General features: G+C 32.3%; 2 protein-coding genes across 3 annotated transcripts in view; one reads left to right on the top strand and one right to left on the bottom strand.

Moving 5' to 3' along the window:
- Window positions 1-16,384, bottom strand: part of LOC130649643 (G-protein-signaling modulator 2-like) — a 49,598-nt gene that overhangs the window by 30,170 nt on the left and 3,044 nt on the right. The gene's annotated exons all lie outside the window — the stretch shown is intronic.
- Window positions 5,535-16,307, top strand: LOC130649639 (cilia- and flagella-associated protein 52-like). 2 transcript variants are annotated; one of them, XM_057455968.1, is made up of 15 exons: window positions 5,536-6,219; window positions 7,126-7,462; window positions 8,245-8,373; window positions 9,237-9,336; window positions 9,616-9,672; window positions 10,136-10,296; window positions 10,887-10,944; window positions 11,499-11,611; window positions 12,185-12,333; window positions 12,634-12,843; window positions 13,122-13,162; window positions 13,638-13,684; window positions 14,073-14,175; window positions 14,403-14,537; window positions 16,014-16,307. In XM_057455968.1, the coding sequence occupies exons 1-15, from the start codon at window positions 6,174-6,176 to the stop codon at window positions 16,164-16,166; spliced, it is 1,839 nt and encodes a 612-aa protein (XP_057311951.1). In that variant the 5' UTR covers window positions 5,536-6,173; the 3' UTR covers window positions 16,167-16,307. The 2 variants fall into 2 exon arrangements, with proteins under 2 accessions (XP_057311952.1, XP_057311951.1); XM_057455969.1 differs by lacking the exons at window positions 10,887-10,944; window positions 11,499-11,611 and having other exon boundaries at window positions 5,535-6,219.

Here is a 16,384-nt window from a genome sequence, read left to right as displayed (position 1 = left end):
TAACTAACTAACCCTGTTCCAAATGGTCAAATGCAACGTCACAGATTTAAACTTCGTACCCAAGCTCCCAAGTACTGGGAAGTCATCTAAATGAAGTTTCAGGCCAAAATTGGTATTTGTTTTCGACAAAATTTGACACAGTTAACAAATGAAGTATGCTGAACATGATGGTGACATCAAAATTTTGATTTCTTGTTACCTAAATGTCATTTTAGGCCAAAATTTGTCCAAAAATTAAAATTACTTTATTTTTGGCCAAATTTGGCACAGTTACAAATAAAGTATGCTGAAAATGATGATGATACAAAAGTTTGATTTTTTTGTCACCTAAACGTTCTTTTAGGCCAAAATTTGTCCAAAAATTAAAACTACTTTATTTTCGACAAAAATTGGCACAGTTAATAAAAAAAGTATGCTGAAAATGATTGTCACATCAAAATTTTGATTTTTTGTCAACTAAATGCCGTTTAAGACCATAAACGTTTCAATCGCAAGACTTTCAACCATGAATGATAAGCTGTATTTTTTGTTAGCAATTTCTTTTAAAATGTGAGTTTATTATGACACGTTTCGTTTTGTTTGCTTTGTTGTATGATATAATGTCACTTGTGTGCTTTATCTTCAGAGCTTCATGCACCAAACCTCTCTGAATGTTTGGCACGTAGCAGGTTGTCATTAAATATTTTGGTAGCGAGCGGAAATTCTTAGAGCCCCCAGGGCTTCTTGTTTTCTTTAAAAATATGTAAAAAACGTGCATAATCTACCTTCTGAATCGCTTTTTATTTTTCATATTTTAAGAAAGTATCATATCTAAGACGCCTAGGAAGAACAGCGTGAAACAACTTCTTTTTTGTGGCAATCCTTATTTTTGTTCCAACATACAACAGATTCTCAGCATGAGAAATGAGATATTGCAACCAAGCGTTGCCAACATATTTGACTCCACTAAATTCTCTTTTATATCATATGTTTTTATCGAAGTACCTTCATAAAAAGTAAGTCAATTAACAGATTTCGCTTATAATAACACAAAACTGATTTTCGACTGGCTCTTGACTGTCTCTCGTATCGAAGTATTTCAATCCTGAAGCCTGACGTTATTTTCAAAGTATTGTACTCACAATTAAAAATTCTCACACCCGCTGTGGAAGATCTGGTGACTACCGTAAATCCTCTAATAAAAAACCGGGACGGTAATTTAATTTTTCAGGTTTTAAGGGGGCGTTTATTGGAGGGGGAGTTTCTTGAGGCGTTAACAAAAGGCGTCAAAAGAGAGATTCAAAAATTTCTGGTGTGTATTTACACAAATTCTTTTAGTTTACATTCTTTCAGTTATTTTAATAACATTCACAACTTTAAATTTTGTGTATTGACAGGTCCTTGCTGACGTCATCATAATTTAAATAATAGTTCTTCTGTATTATTTTCCTATCTTTGAGTTTATTTTCAGTAAATCGTCTTGTAAAATTTCTTGTCTAAAAAAGATGACAAAAATAGAGTGATCGTCAGTAATCTAGTAAAAAGCGGTCATCTTATATCAGAACTCGTTTTACAAGAGTATCGACTATGATTGTGAGTCCACGCAGCTTGTTGTTTCTTACCTTTGAAAGACTGAAAAAGAATTCTCTCCAGCGTTACTTCTATTATTCTTATTATAAAATGGTATAGCACCAAAAGACATGTTTTATTATCCACAAAATTAACTTCTTTTGCTCCGAGTTTCGTGTAATGGGTTTTGCGGCAACATGTTTGGAACGTCGAACTCGCTTTAATCCAAAAAAATCACAAAATGGCGGCAGAAAGCATGTTGCAAACACAAGAAAATGTGGCTTTAAATTTGCTTTATTATTTTGAATTTTACTTAATAAATGTTAAATACTAAATTCTCGTATAAACAGAATATAAGATGAACTCTTTTTAAAGTGGAATGTGAGCTTTAAGAGAAACTTCTGTTTTTATATATTTATAGCTTGATTTCTGCTTTGTAGTGTACTCTAGCCTCCACAAAATATAAACAGTCCTAAGCTATTTGCAAACATACTTTTAAAATAAACAGAAAAACGACACATTTACGCCAATGCTTCATTAACCGCCCATTCAGAATAAGTTCCGTCTCTTAAGTTAGATATTTTTAATAAGCGCCCAGTCTCCGGCATATGTGAAAATGTCATGAGATCTTTTACCTAATGTGAGTGCTACGTCCTGGTACAACCAACCATTCTTGTATTTCCTGTGTATGTCAAATGGCTGTAGAAACAACAGAATTTTATTTGATTTAGTCAAAAATAACATTCTCAACAGTTTCCATTACTTCATTTACAGAACCACAAACACCCACATTTGTCACAGAAAGAGATGATGTATTAGAGGCGACACCAGATTTCATTGATTAATCTGATTAAGTGCCCACTACTGAAGTCGCAGGAATCAGTATTTCAAAACTGCTAGCATAATTATATTTCATTTTTGAACCCAAGACATACATTCATGCGATGCCTGATTTTTGTCCGTTGGCCATGTAAACTGGGCTACAGTTAAAATAAAAAACTACCCGAATGGAATATATTTTTAAGATAATTTATTTTCGCGAATGGCCAATTTTTGCTATAGAATTTCGCATACTTAATGATTTTATTCTATGCTGTTTTGTTTGTAAGAATATCAACTTTCTAACCAGGGTAGTCATCATTTTTAGACCTGTTGTTTTTAACCTAAAGTTTTAGCCTGATATTCTTTTAAAGCATATTTTTGAAAAGAAAAATCTTGCAGTACAAGCTTACGGTTATTCATCAATTAAAATTATTTCGTCCCTTATCAACATCAAAGTGTAAGATTCATCCCAATCTTCATCATCTCTATCATTGACGTAAGGGTTCTCAGGATATATAAAAAGTGCGGAAAGGGGTCAAAAACTTGGTTAATTGACTATTTTTTTCCCAAAGTTTGTGAAAACAAGAATTTATTTCGCGAATGACAGAATTGGCAAAACTTCGATAGAACATATTTTTGCGAAAGGCGACGATGGCAATTAAAGCATTTCGCGAAAAGCACGAACTTTCGCGAACCGATATTTTTTGACGTTTGTATCAACAGAGCATGTTGTTGTCTTCTTCCAACGCGCGTGTAATTAATTTTGGGTCTGGATTTTATCATTCAAGTTGCCACGGGAAAATTAAAAACAATCAGATAAGAAGAAAAAGGGCAGCATTGCAGCGTGGCTGCGAAGTTTTCACACTCCTCCTGTTTTCACCACTTTTTAATTTGTTTTTCTGTGACTTATTATTAATTATTCTTAATAAACCTACGCTTTGCTTGCCTGCAGTTCTCAAGAAACTACATGTTCGAGGTGTTCTCCTGGCATAGTTTTAGCAAGTAAACCTCATAAGTTATTTACTGCTAAAATAAGCTAGAGTGACCCAATTTGCTAAAATATGAACTGAGAAATACCCCAAGTCTGCATTTTATGCCTGGCACACAACTTGTTAAATTTTAAAAGGCTCAGCAAAACAAATGTAGCTATAGTGTATATCATCCTAATTACGTGTTTATACAAACAAACAGCTCTTAGAGCAATGATGATTCCCTGCTGGACTACATAGCTAACTTTATGGATTTGACTAAAACCATTTCTTAAAAAACATCTTTGCAAATATGCTGGTGGAAGTGGGCGTTAGCACGCAAGACTGGGCAAAAAATAAATTGATTCTGAAAGGTTGTATTTGCATAATTTTTACGTCTCTCAATTCCCTTATGTGTTTCTTTTTATTTCTAATATGAGATCCACTTGAATTATTTCCAAAGCCTATTTCATGATTAGAATGATTCCAATACTTTTCCACATGTCTAACATGTAGCTATTGCCTACTTTAGACATTGTCATGTAGCTATCTTTTTCTATTGCTCAAGAAGTAGACACAACCTTAAGAAACCTTGGTGGATGGAATAATCAAAGGGGATCTGTGGAGAAGAGTATACTTGGCGATTAATTTTTTTTTAATAAATGTTCTACAGCCTGTCCACTTTCATAATAATATAGATTTATTTTGTATATTTAATGAATGATTACAAAGATAACAATAAAGATTAAAATGTCATCCCCCACTATGCAAAAAATATATCATCAGTGAGGGACCACAGTCAGTGGCATTAAGGTTGTCTCTTCTGTGAAGTACAGTACAGTCTGAATATAATCTACCGCGGACGCGAAACTTGCATGAATAGTTACACAGAACAATAACATTGCGATAGCTGTTGTTTTTTTAAAAAAATAATTGCCTCGCTGATAAACAATGACCCCATACAAAACCGATTGTTTAATCACAATAGGTTGCAAGATTAATTTTAGCAATCTATTTTGCGCAAACTCTTTTGAAATTTTTAATTGCAGTAATTAAATAAAAAAGTTTTCTCCATGAAGGATCTTGTGTGCCACGATTATCTTTGCGAGCTCCACGATTTTTATAGCCAGTATAATTTAATTTTTTTTCTTTTCAAAAAAGTCTCATTAAAGTTAATTTGTTTGTTTCAGGTTTTATCAAGTTAAAAAAGCATATTCGTAGCTTTTGCTTGGTGTATACTTTTTCGTCATGGACGCGATTGTATTTTTACAAAATGTCATTTGTGTAGAAAAGTTAAATTTGTCTGCGGCGATGGAAATGTTTTTTTACATTGCATTTTAAAAGTTTAAAAATGAAAAGCGGCGATAGAAATGTTTTTTAAGATCACATTTTAAAAGTTTATAAACGAAAAGCGGCGATAGAAATATTTTTTAAGATCGCATTTTAAAAGTTTATAAATGAAAAGCGGCGATAGAAATGTTTTTTTAGATCCCATTTTAAAAGTTTATAAACGAAATACGGCGATAGAAATGTTTTTAAATCGCATTTTAAAAGTTTAATAACGAAAAACGGCGATAGAAATGTGTTTTAAGATCACATTTTAAAAGTTTATAAACGAAAAGCGGTATTTAATAGTTGTGAACAATGCTTCTCATACGTTTCTTAAATTAAACGTGTGGGAATCTTTTTAAATAATTTAATCAACAATACATTCTCGCGTAATGTATTATAAAACTTTGCAAAGGTTTTTATTTTTTAATTACTTACGCTAATACTTAAGGGAATAGCTTATCAATACATTTACACAATGCATTTCGCTATTATAAGAAATATATATAATTGCTCCGATATTTCTTCGCGAGCGCATTGTTTTTGAACACACAATTATAAACTCGCAAAACCCTTAAGGGATTTAATTATAACAAAAGACAAACGACTGCCATCCTCCACGCAAAGGTGTGATATTAGCGTGTACGCGGTAGATTACATTCAGACTGTACTGTACACAAGACTCGGTACCAGTGAAACTAGTAAAATGGTAGATCCTAGTCTTTAAGACTAAGGACATCAGGTTACAGCTATGCAGTGTTGCCTGTGAACAGAGAATGTTAGCGTGATAAGAATCATGTGAGGCAGAAATTATAGGCTAGCTAACTACCTAGCTGAGCATCCAAAACATTTTATAACTAGCTTATAAAAGGGTTAATCCTTTTTTTTATAAAGATGTGGCCACACCAGTAAAACACCTTGAACAATTAGTTTTCGCTGCTAGGATAAATTTTGCATAGTTAACTACAAAGTTTGTTTTGGTGATTGAAACCATTTGCCTGCAATGTATAGGTAGGATAAAATTCTCTCATTGAAAAATTATTTTTAGACCCTTAAATAAACGAGCACAACACTTTTGCAAAACAAATTTTTAAGGCCTAGAATCTGAAACTTTATAAAAGTCTTGTAGTATATATATGCATGTATGCTTACAATGCCAGGCATGATGGAAAAAATGAACAAATTATAAAAAGCCTCCCCACAAGAAGTTTAATTTTTTCTACTTTCACCGTTTATCAAACCCGAAATTGAATATTTTAGAATTTGTTACAAAATATTTGTGAGTTTTTTTACATGTCTTTGATCTTCAATTGCAATAATGTTGGGTTGGCAATTTTTAAATATTTACTTATTTTATCTATCTATATACATATACTGGATATATATAATGTAGTGCTTTTATTGATGTTAAATTTATTTAAAAAATACAATGACGCTAAAGACACAGACCGTAATTAGATGATATATAGCTTTTTCATAGGAATACTCACATAATAAAACAAAAAGATGGATGACGTTCAATTGGAATTGGAATCTACAATTGGGTTTGCAGGTGTGTACATACTGTCTTGTGGTATGAATGTTACTTTTCTTTTAAGTTCTTGAACAATATCTAATGTTTTGTGTTAAATTGTGTATTGGGTGAAGGTTAAGTAAAAACAACAGCTATATAATATAAGCAAAATCAGTAAAATCAGTAAAAACACCATCTTTTGTGCATATAAAATAATGTGTAAGATCCTTTTTTAAAATCTTCCTTTTATAAGTTATATAAAGTATATACAGATGTGGTAAAAGTGTAATGTATGTTACAAAAAACATAAAGGGTGTTGGAATCCACCAGTCAGTTGTGGTTTCTTCAAGGCAATCCAAAATGCTTCTAGATTCTTCCTTAGTCAATAATTTTTTGAGACTAAAATTAGTACTTTCCATTGAAATTCGTGGTTTTGGTTTTCAAACTCTTCACTTTTCTTGTTTTCCACTTTACTGCAACCAAGAATGTATTATGTGAAAATTTGTCTAATTTATGCAAAAATGCTTTGATGTTTCTTCATTAGCAGGACAATATGAAATCTCAATGAGAATAAACATTTTTTAATTTCAAATAATGTTAGTGGTATTATAAACTCTTTCCCTCTTTTTTTTTGCTGTATTAAAATTGTATAATTACACTTTCAATGAAGCAATACAGATAATTAGAAGTTTGAATTTTTCTTCTATCAGTTGCTGCTATTGTTTATTATTAATGTGTATATTTATGTTGATTCTTTTACTTTACCAGAAGAAACTTTCTGAAAAAGAAACTTTCACTGTATATATGTATATCTGAATTCTGTGGTACCAAAGTTTCTTACTGTAATTTTTTTCCCCTTATATAATAAAGTAATTAGGAAACACATAATATTATTTGGTCATCATTTTTTGGAAATTTGAAGTTGAAAAAGACATTTTTGTTTAGGAAATGTACCAGGGGGTCTTCTTGTTCATCCTGACAAAAATCATTTAATCTATCCACTTGGAAATACAATAGTCATAAAGAATTTAGGAACAAATTGTCAAGAATTTCTTTCTGGTCATACACACAATGTTTCATGTGTTGCTGTTTCAAAATTTGGTTGCTTTGTGGCATCGGGGCAATCTACTCATATGGGTTTTAAAGCAGATGTTATTGTATGGGATTACAAAGAAAGATCACTGTATTGTCGCCTAGTGCTACATAAAGTGAAGGTGGAAGCACTAGCTTTCTCACCCAACGAAAAGTATCTAGCTACATTAGGAGGACAAGACGATGGAAGGTAAGAAACAAGGATATTTTATAATGATGTGAGGTTAATAATTTTATAAATTGAGCATCTTTTTATATAAAATTAAACTTAAAACATTTGAATTGTAGAAAATTAAAGTTCTTAACACTTGTGTTAAAAATGCATCTAGAATGAATCATGCTATAAGCTTTTTGCATTAAGACAGCAAGACCTTTATTTTTGCCACCTCTGTGTTAAGTTTCAGCATGACAGTATTGATTGTAACTTGTTTGGTACCAACCAGTAAAACCTTGTTAAGTTACGCGTTAATCGAAACACCATGACATAATGGGTAACAATCTTTATTGGGTACTAATCATTATTATTTCGCATTAAATTAATTGTAAGAAATTGTCACGAAAAAGGTAAGATAAAAAATTAACTATTAAGTAAAATATTTAACTTTCTTTAGCGATGGATTTCCTGTTAATTGAAATAATGCAAACTTGAGATATAATTTGCTTTTAATAACTCCTGACTTTCTTTTTGTTTTTTATAGTTAAAACTTTTTTTGTTTTTGTTTCTTTTGTGTTTTCATTTGCTAATACATCAGAAAATGCCTCATCAGGCATTAAACACTCCAATCTGTTAAAACAACCTTTCCTCCTGTGGTGTTCAATGCAAATTAGAATCTATTAATAACATAATGAAGGCCAATATGGAGCTTCAAAATTTACAATGATGACATTTATGATGAGAAAATAATTTATTTTGTTCAAAGCACCTCAATAAATTCTTTCTATTGTCATGTGAGCCAATTTCTTGTACTCTAGTGTTGTCATCTGGAACCTTGCTACTAAAGAAGCTGTTTGTGGAGCTCCTGCAGCAGTGTTGAGTGCAGGAACAACATATTGTGTAGCCTTTGCGCACAATGACAACAACCTGTTTATTACTGGAGGAAAGTAAGTAACTACAGTTGGTTTGTTTGACATTATCTAAGTATAGACAAGTTCTGTATGATCTATATTACTACAATAGGTGTATCTGTCTGCGTGTGTCTGTAATAGGCAAAGTGGACTTATTTTAGCAAATGAGATAATCTATTTTGGCTTTAACATAATAAAGCATTGACATCAATAGAATATAGAAATTAGGGAAATAAAAAAACTCATGCTTTCTGTGAACATGAGTAGCTAACAACATCATTAAATTATCTTTAAAGCTCAGTATTCTCTGTAATGTTCATCAAATGGCTATGCATTATTTTGGTCTGTGTTCTAGCTCTTTAAGTTAGTGACGACAATGCTTAACCTGCGTCTTGAAATGGAGTGGATTTCTCAACTAGTCTCTTATACGCTAAACTGAAATTGTCAAAAAAAGGTTGTGTTTAAATTAGAAATTAAGGTCTGTACATTCAAAAAATATTGAATTACTGTTGCATTGCACTAGGTTAGGTGATGACATCAGTTATTTCGTCCCTACATGAGTAGCTAAGGAAACAATTGAGACTAAAATTAGGTTAATTTCCTTAATCTGATTCAACGCAAGCTATGACTGTTAATAGCATCGCCAAAAACTACTAAACCATAATTCTCTGTAACTATTCATCAAAAACATACGACCCTATACCATCATAGTTTCAAGCTGTACACAATAACAACTTAAATTTGCTTCAACTATTAACATTGTGTAAACGCTGTTAAAGTTTTAGAAAGCAAGTTGCGTGTCTCAGAGGATTTTGTAAAATTATACTATTTGAAGCAACTAGTTGCACTTGCATCTATGTTTTATAATATGAAGGTATATTTAAATGTTTCTTTTTTAGTAAGACCCTTAGAGTATGGGAGTTGGATGTACAAAATAGGATTATCCGACCAACAGATTGTAGTATGGGACAATTAAAGAGAATTGTAAAGTGCATCCAGGTATCCCTATATTTTAAAAATATGTCTCATAGACCAAATAAGTTATGGTTAGTGTAAAATCTTCCAAAAGTAACAAAAGGCTGAATTAAGACTTGTATGTGTTTATTTCAAGATGTATCTCTTATACATCTTGAAATACACACATACAATACACTCAATTGTTGTTTGTTATGTACAAAATTTAGTAAATATTCATTAGTTTTATTTAGCTCCTTTTAAATTTCCATAGAATTTTCTGCTGATTATTATTGTTTAACTATAATTTGACAATGATTTTAGGTATCAAAGGATGATCAGTATATATACTGTGGAACAACGAGTGGTGATGTATTGCAGGTGAGTGGCTGTCAGTAGAGAGCAGTGTAAGATTATGGTGTGGTGTGTTGTTTCTCATGCAAAAATCAACATCTGCTTGCTGTTATTTATGTTTGGGCTTTATTTTACTGCAGAACAGGAGAATTTAGATTGGATCAGTAAATAAACATGTCTGCACAAAGGTCCGAGCTAGGATAAATTAGCCTGTCGAGCAATCAGGCTTTTTTGATGAATAATGTTAAATTCATATTTTAAACCTCTCCACAACATACTTACCCGTGAGAATATATTTAAAACAATAGTAATATTAATTATCAATGTTGAAAAAACTATTAACAATTATAAAAAATAAATCTCCTTTTGAAGGTTTGTGTAAGTCATCAAAGCTTTAGCTCCCGACCTCGTACAGGTGTAACATGTGCTGATGGTCGATGTGTGTCTAAATATGACTTTCAAAGAATCCCCTAAACTTCATTCACTGCAGGTAAATGTTAGGACGAAGCTACTTTGCCATTATGGACCAACAAAAGATAAATTTAGTCTTGGTGTTGTGTCGATTTCATTAATGGATAGTAGTGAAATTCTGATTGGTGCTGGAGATGGAACTGTAGCTCTAGTTGGTGGTGACAATTTTAAAAAACTCAGGTATGCATTGTACGAATTTTTTTTTTACTGTGTTATTTTATTTGTGATTCTGTGACTGCAATTCGTATTTTTTTGTTTATCTGTATAAATCGCACCTATAAACATAGTAGTAACCCCCGTCTAAGTAAACTTTATTACTTCGTGTTAACGGACGGGAAGGATTCACGAAATAGCGATGCAGTGAAATTGTAGGATAGGTGATCCTTTATGTTATTTTTTACGGAACAACGGCTAGTTTTGAACATATCTTTATAAGATAATATTTTGTAATGGGAGAAATAAGCAGAGACTAAGCGATGCTGTTGGTTGGAACTAAAATATAAAAGTTAGAAAGAAATGGTATGAAGGAGCTTTAGAATTTATAAGAATAGCTTAGATAATTTGTTTGGTGAAAAGTTTACGCTGTGCTTTTGTTTTTATTTTTGAGTTCAAGCAATAAAAACGATGAAGCAGTACGTAGAAAAAAACATGTAACAATTAAACATCAATTGAGGTTTATTCGTTTCTTTCTTCACTCTTTGAGGGCACTTCTTTAAAGAGTATTTTTCCTTTCCACGCTATATAACATCATCAGTCGCTACCTTCTTTAGATCGGTTAAAATTAATGGCGAGGTGAGCTCACTCGCCCTTCGAGGAGTTGGCCATCAAGTAAGTCGATAAATTTATTTGTTTATCATTTTCTCATTTCAAATTTAGCCCGTGAGTCATAAAATATTGCAAATGATTAAGTTTATTTTTTGTTTATTATGTGTTTATTTTAATATTTAATTTTGCATATTGACATATCCAGCAGAAATAGGCCAGGACTATAGAATCTCAATCAGTTTTGTGCTAAAAAATAAGAAATATGTCTCAGGAGGTGCTGCAATGTGCTGGAACTTAGATTTTCTGTGGTCACGATATATATCTTGTTCAAAATTTTGGGCCTATGGTTATTCTCTTAATTTATTGCAATTTTAAACTGCACATTTCTTTAACAACAATGCTTGTTTTACCTGTATCTACAGACACGATCGGTTTAACCAGTTTAAAAGCATAACATGAATTTTTAGTGTAAAACGTATGATCTTTAAGATTTCTTTTTATCAATGGTGAAACAGGGTGAAACTGTTTTACTAATGTTTAGAATTGCTCAAAACTTCTCTTTGTGCTTTGTGTTTTTTGTCATAACCAATAATATTCTTTTCTCTTTATGGCTGAAGTTCTTTGCTGGAACAGTACTGGCACAAATTTATCGTTTCAATTTTAACGATTTCTGTAACGAAGTCATCAGTACTTGTCATTATTCAAGTGTGAAGGATATCTCATTTCCGTAGTAAGTTCAGATTTAAAGGAGGATAATTTTGCGGATAAAATTCTCATGCAGTGTGATTTCGAGAAATATTTGTATTATACAATTTGATAAAGATAAACCAAACAGAGACTGGAAACCAGTTCTATCGACTTAGTGGGACACACTGCGCTGGAATAACTTTCACCAGATGAGAACTCGGGGTTTTTAGTTTAGGAGGTATTTTTTTGTGAGATTGAAATTTTGGTAACACAACCCCAACAGTTTGACACGCTTTATAAGAAATACCGACCCGAGGTTGACTGTTCTTTTTTTGAGCATTTTTGAGCATCATATGTTCTTATTGTGTTCCTGATAGTGGAATATTTTTACATCTAGGATTGTTCTGGAGTTGTTCTTATTTTGTCCTTTTTGTTTGCAAAATGTAAGGTTGTTATGGAATTGTTCTTGTAAAGAACTGGTAATTTTCGAATCATTCTGCCGCGAAATTTTCTTCCAATACAATACATATTTTGATGTTTGTAAAACTTCAAGAAGAAGAAAAAGAAGAAGAAGAAGCGTTTTAGATTATTGTTGTTGTTGTTGTTGTCTTTATAGTAACTACTCCCGTGTTTTTGCTACTTGTTCCAAGAATGACATTCGTGTTTGGAACGCCGAAACGAGTGCAGAATTACTTCGTGTTGTTGTACCGAACATGACATGCAATGCTGTGGATTTCATGAGAGATGGAAAAACCATAATTAGTGGTATGATATCTAAAATTCTTCTTTTTACTGCCACTGTCTTTTTGTGATGACAAATTGAAACTTTTCTGAATGCTAGCTATCTTGAAAGAGCTCATCTTTTTTTGGCGACATCTAGCACAAATTGTGATTTTCTTAATTTTGTCACTACATGATATTTTCTAAATTTTCTTGAAAATCATAGATTTGTATTTGTTTCGGCTCGATTATTCAAACAAAAATATTTTAAAGTCTAGAGGAAAAAAGTGATTAGTTTAAACTGGGGATAAAATATGCATCGTAAAAAATGTTCTCTTTATCTAGCATGGGATGATGGGAAAATCAGAGCTTATACACCTGAATCAGGAAAACTTAAATACACAATACATGATGCACATAATAAAGGTGTAACAGCTATTGCACCGACATCGAGTCACCAACGCATAATTAGTGGTGGAGGTGAAGGGCAAGTGAGGGTGTGGGATGTAAATGGAACAAAGTATCGGATGACTGTAGCAATGAAAGAACACAAAGGTTGGTATACGTATTTAGAAATTCACATAACCGGAAAAACTAGGAGTCAGATTTTGAAACAGTGATCACCAGAAGGGGAGGAATTTTTAAGAATATATTTTGAAAGCAATTTTTTCCGTCACCTCGCATAGGACAAGCGAGATAGACGTCCAAGCACTATCATTTTAAAGTTTTAAGTACAAAACCTGCTGGTAATAGTGAATATCTGATGTGTAAAAACATGTGAAAATACACTTTATGATTTCCCCAAACTTATTTATATTATTGTATATCTATAGGCGCCGTGACATGCATCAAAGTACAGCGTAATGATGCGCAGGTAAAAATAACTCGTTATTAAATAAAAAACTTTTTTGCACCTCACAAAGTATCATCATCTAAATTTAAAATCTATAGAAAAACATATCTCCTTATTTATTTCTTGATCTGGTCAAGTCGAGTGGTAGGTATTTGGATGGGTGGCAAGAAAAAGGTCCGGTATATTATGTGTTATTATTATTATTAATAACTGAGTGATGCAAAAAAACGGTTAGTATGAAAAAATCTGGTGATTAGGTTGGTTTACGGCTTATCAAAACATGGCTTTGTGTGGAGCTATATTACTTTTCGTTTCAATTCACGTAAACAATAATTTAAATTTGTTTTGTAACTTCGAATTTTTGTTTACTTAAGAAAATATATTTTTCAGAGGGGATACAGTCAGGTAATAAAACGGGTACTGGCCGGTTTTGACGCTGTTACTGTAAAATGCAATGCCCTTGGTCTGTATCCCTGTACATATAATTCATTTTTAGTGTGTGACATCAAGCACAGATGGCACTTGCATCATATGGGATCTCAAGTGAGTTTTACTTTTTTGCGCTTTCTTTGTGAGCATTTAGACGTTCTATATTGCTCAATCTGCTTCTGTTTATCGCATTTATCCAGCCCGCATATAGCCTCTTTAGTTCCCAATGGTTTTGTTATCAATGAGGGTTTTGCGAAGTGGAACCTAGTGTATTTAAAGCTGCTTTCAATGCCTTTGTTTGAAACGTTATTGTATTATCGAAAGCGACATTTCTCGTAAAATCTGTGTATAATAAGAAATATTATTGGTAAGAGATAGATTAACTAAGTATTGTTTGCAACATTTCCTTTAAAAAATACACCTGCGTTGCAGGGACTGGTGAATCGCTGCAACAACCATGCTCATAACATTCACACTAACCTGCTAGATATTTGCTTTATAGACGCTTCGTACGCAATCAGATCATTTTTGCGAACACGATGTTTAAAGTTGTATGTTATCAACCAGATGAAAGCCAGATCATAACTGCTGGTACTGACCGCAAGGTGATACATTTTCCAATAAATTTAAACAAGTGGTTTAAACGTTCACAGAAATCAATATGGCTACAGTGCTTTTATTTGGGTTTTTTTTATCTCTGATTGTACCTCTGACTTCTTTTCTTACGGCACGAATTCGCAAAAATCGCAAATTTTTAAATAAAAGGTTCTCGATTTGAAGACACGTTAAATTATGGGATAGGACTTTGTTTACACCAATCGCCTTTACTTAGATCGGTTACTGGGAAACGTACGATGGAAGTCCAATAAGAGAGTTAGATGGTACTAAATCTGGCTCAATAAACGGGTTAGATATTTCACCGGATGGAATTTATTTTGTGACTGGTGGAGAAGATAAATTGCTCAAGGTAAATCTTTTTCTTAATGATGTAAACAAATATGGAAATGATTTTAATATGGCAGGTCGGAAGAGAGTAAACCTGTTTAAAATAAATGTCTGTGTACGTAAAAACTCCACCACTCCTACCAAAATGTTTAATTTCTGTCTAAGTTATTTTAGATTTAATTTTGAGCAACCTTGCATATTTTTTTTTGCGTTTGTCAAAGTCACAGTTGAAAAATGGGGTATGATTTTTTCTGATTGGAAATTAAAACAACCAATATTTGTTCTCAGTTTAGTTATAATCTCTTTATATGCATATACGATGGACCAAAATTTGCCAAACAGCTAAAATTACTTAATAACTAACGTATTTGTGCAGACGAATAAAAAGAGCGAAAATTTACACATAAACTGGTGTTGCCCTGAATATTTTGCGTGTTATAATACACAGTTCTACCGAAATCACATTTAGTTTTCGTTACTTCAAAAATATTAGCTACGCTCGAATCTATATTATAATGCTCGTATACGTCTTGCCCGTCTGTCTGTCTGTCTGTCTGTCTGTCTGTCTGTCTGTCTGTCTGTCTGTCTGTCTGTCACGCAAAATGGTAGCTTAGCTGCGCAATAGCGAGAAGCACGCAATGCGATATAAAAAGGACGGGTGAACCCGTGAATTTTCCTCGGGCTAACGACTAGTTTTATACGAATAACGTACACATTTTCACGTAAAAATCTGAACGGAATGTCTTAAAAAATTCTATTTGTTTCTTGTTTCTTTTTATTTTACATTTAACCACTCTAGAAAGAAATTTATCCTCCTGCCAAAAAAATAGAATTAAAGGGGCTACAAAACGAACTGTTGTTTTTTTAACTTGAGTGACTTACACGAAAGTCGAGCTTAGTGCGGGGGAAAAGTTTATGAGCAGTGAGGACAACATATTAAATCATCATATATTGCCACAATATAACTAAAAACGACAGAAAAGTATCTTACAAATATTTAATATCCACAATTTATTCTATATTATTCTATATAAGCAATTACCTTGCTTTTAAATCAAATTTTTAGGTGAACTTCAAACTTTTTCGATCTGGCTAGCAAACTATTTTCTTCTATATTCTGCGCAGAAACACAAAATTGTTGCATATAAAACCAGATGAGGCAACACAAATGACTGTAAAATGAATTAGCTTCTTAAGGCTATTTAGTATAACATTTATACGAAATACAGTCCCTCGTGTTGTCTGTGCTTTCGCATGAAACAAACTCTCGATTTTACTGTTATGTATTATAACTTGCAGACCGTAGCTCATTTTACCGTCAAAAAAGAATACTGATAGATAACGTATCTATTTTTTTAATACAATATTAAATCAAAAAAAACTAATTATTTTTTTAACAGGTTGTCAATATTGTGACAATGAAGTATAATCGTTTTGTAGACCCTTTAAAAAATAAAAATAAAAATTGTTCATACCATATACGACTTCTGTTTTCCAGGTGTGGAAATATAACGAAGGAGAAGTCACTCATGTGGGCGTTGGCCATAGTGGTGAAATAACAAGACTAAAAGTATGTCCCCTGCAGAAGCATATTATAAGTGTGAGCGCGGATGGTGCGGTACTCAGGTGGAAGTTCCCATTTGCATGTTAAAAAAACGAACAGTTGCCGAAATGTAGTTATAAATGGTAAAATTACCGTAACTTTTTAATTGTTTAATAGTCAATTTGTAAATGTGTCCGATAATATAGAATGTTTTGTATATTTTATTTTTGAAATGATCTGTAGATTTTACGTCGCGAGTGAATATTTTTTATCAAACCCTGTCTTTTTATCCTAACTACAAAAAAACTCACTTCGGTAAAATAACA

This window comes from Hydractinia symbiolongicarpus, chromosome 7 (genome assembly GCF_029227915.1).
Source record: "Hydractinia symbiolongicarpus strain clone_291-10 chromosome 7, HSymV2.1, whole genome shotgun sequence".
NCBI lineage: Eukaryota > Metazoa > Cnidaria > Hydrozoa > Anthoathecata > Hydractiniidae > Hydractinia > Hydractinia symbiolongicarpus.
Note: the sequence above shows the minus strand (reverse complement) of the source record. Positions and strands in the feature narration are given on the sequence as shown.

Bases quoted from the DNA above. Each gene is read 5' to 3' on its own strand.
- LOC130649639 (XM_057455968.1), top strand. From the start codon at position 6,174: ATGGATGACGTTCAATTGGAATTGGAATCTACAATTGGGTTTGCAG. The intron at 8,374-9,236 runs GTAAGTAACTAC...TTTCTTTTTTAG, and splicing joins CTGTTTATTACTGGAGGAAA to TAAGACCCTTAGAGTATGGG. The intron at 13,163-13,637 runs GTAAAAATAACT...ATTCATTTTTAG, and splicing joins TACAGCGTAATGATGCGCAG to TGTGTGACATCAAGCACAGA.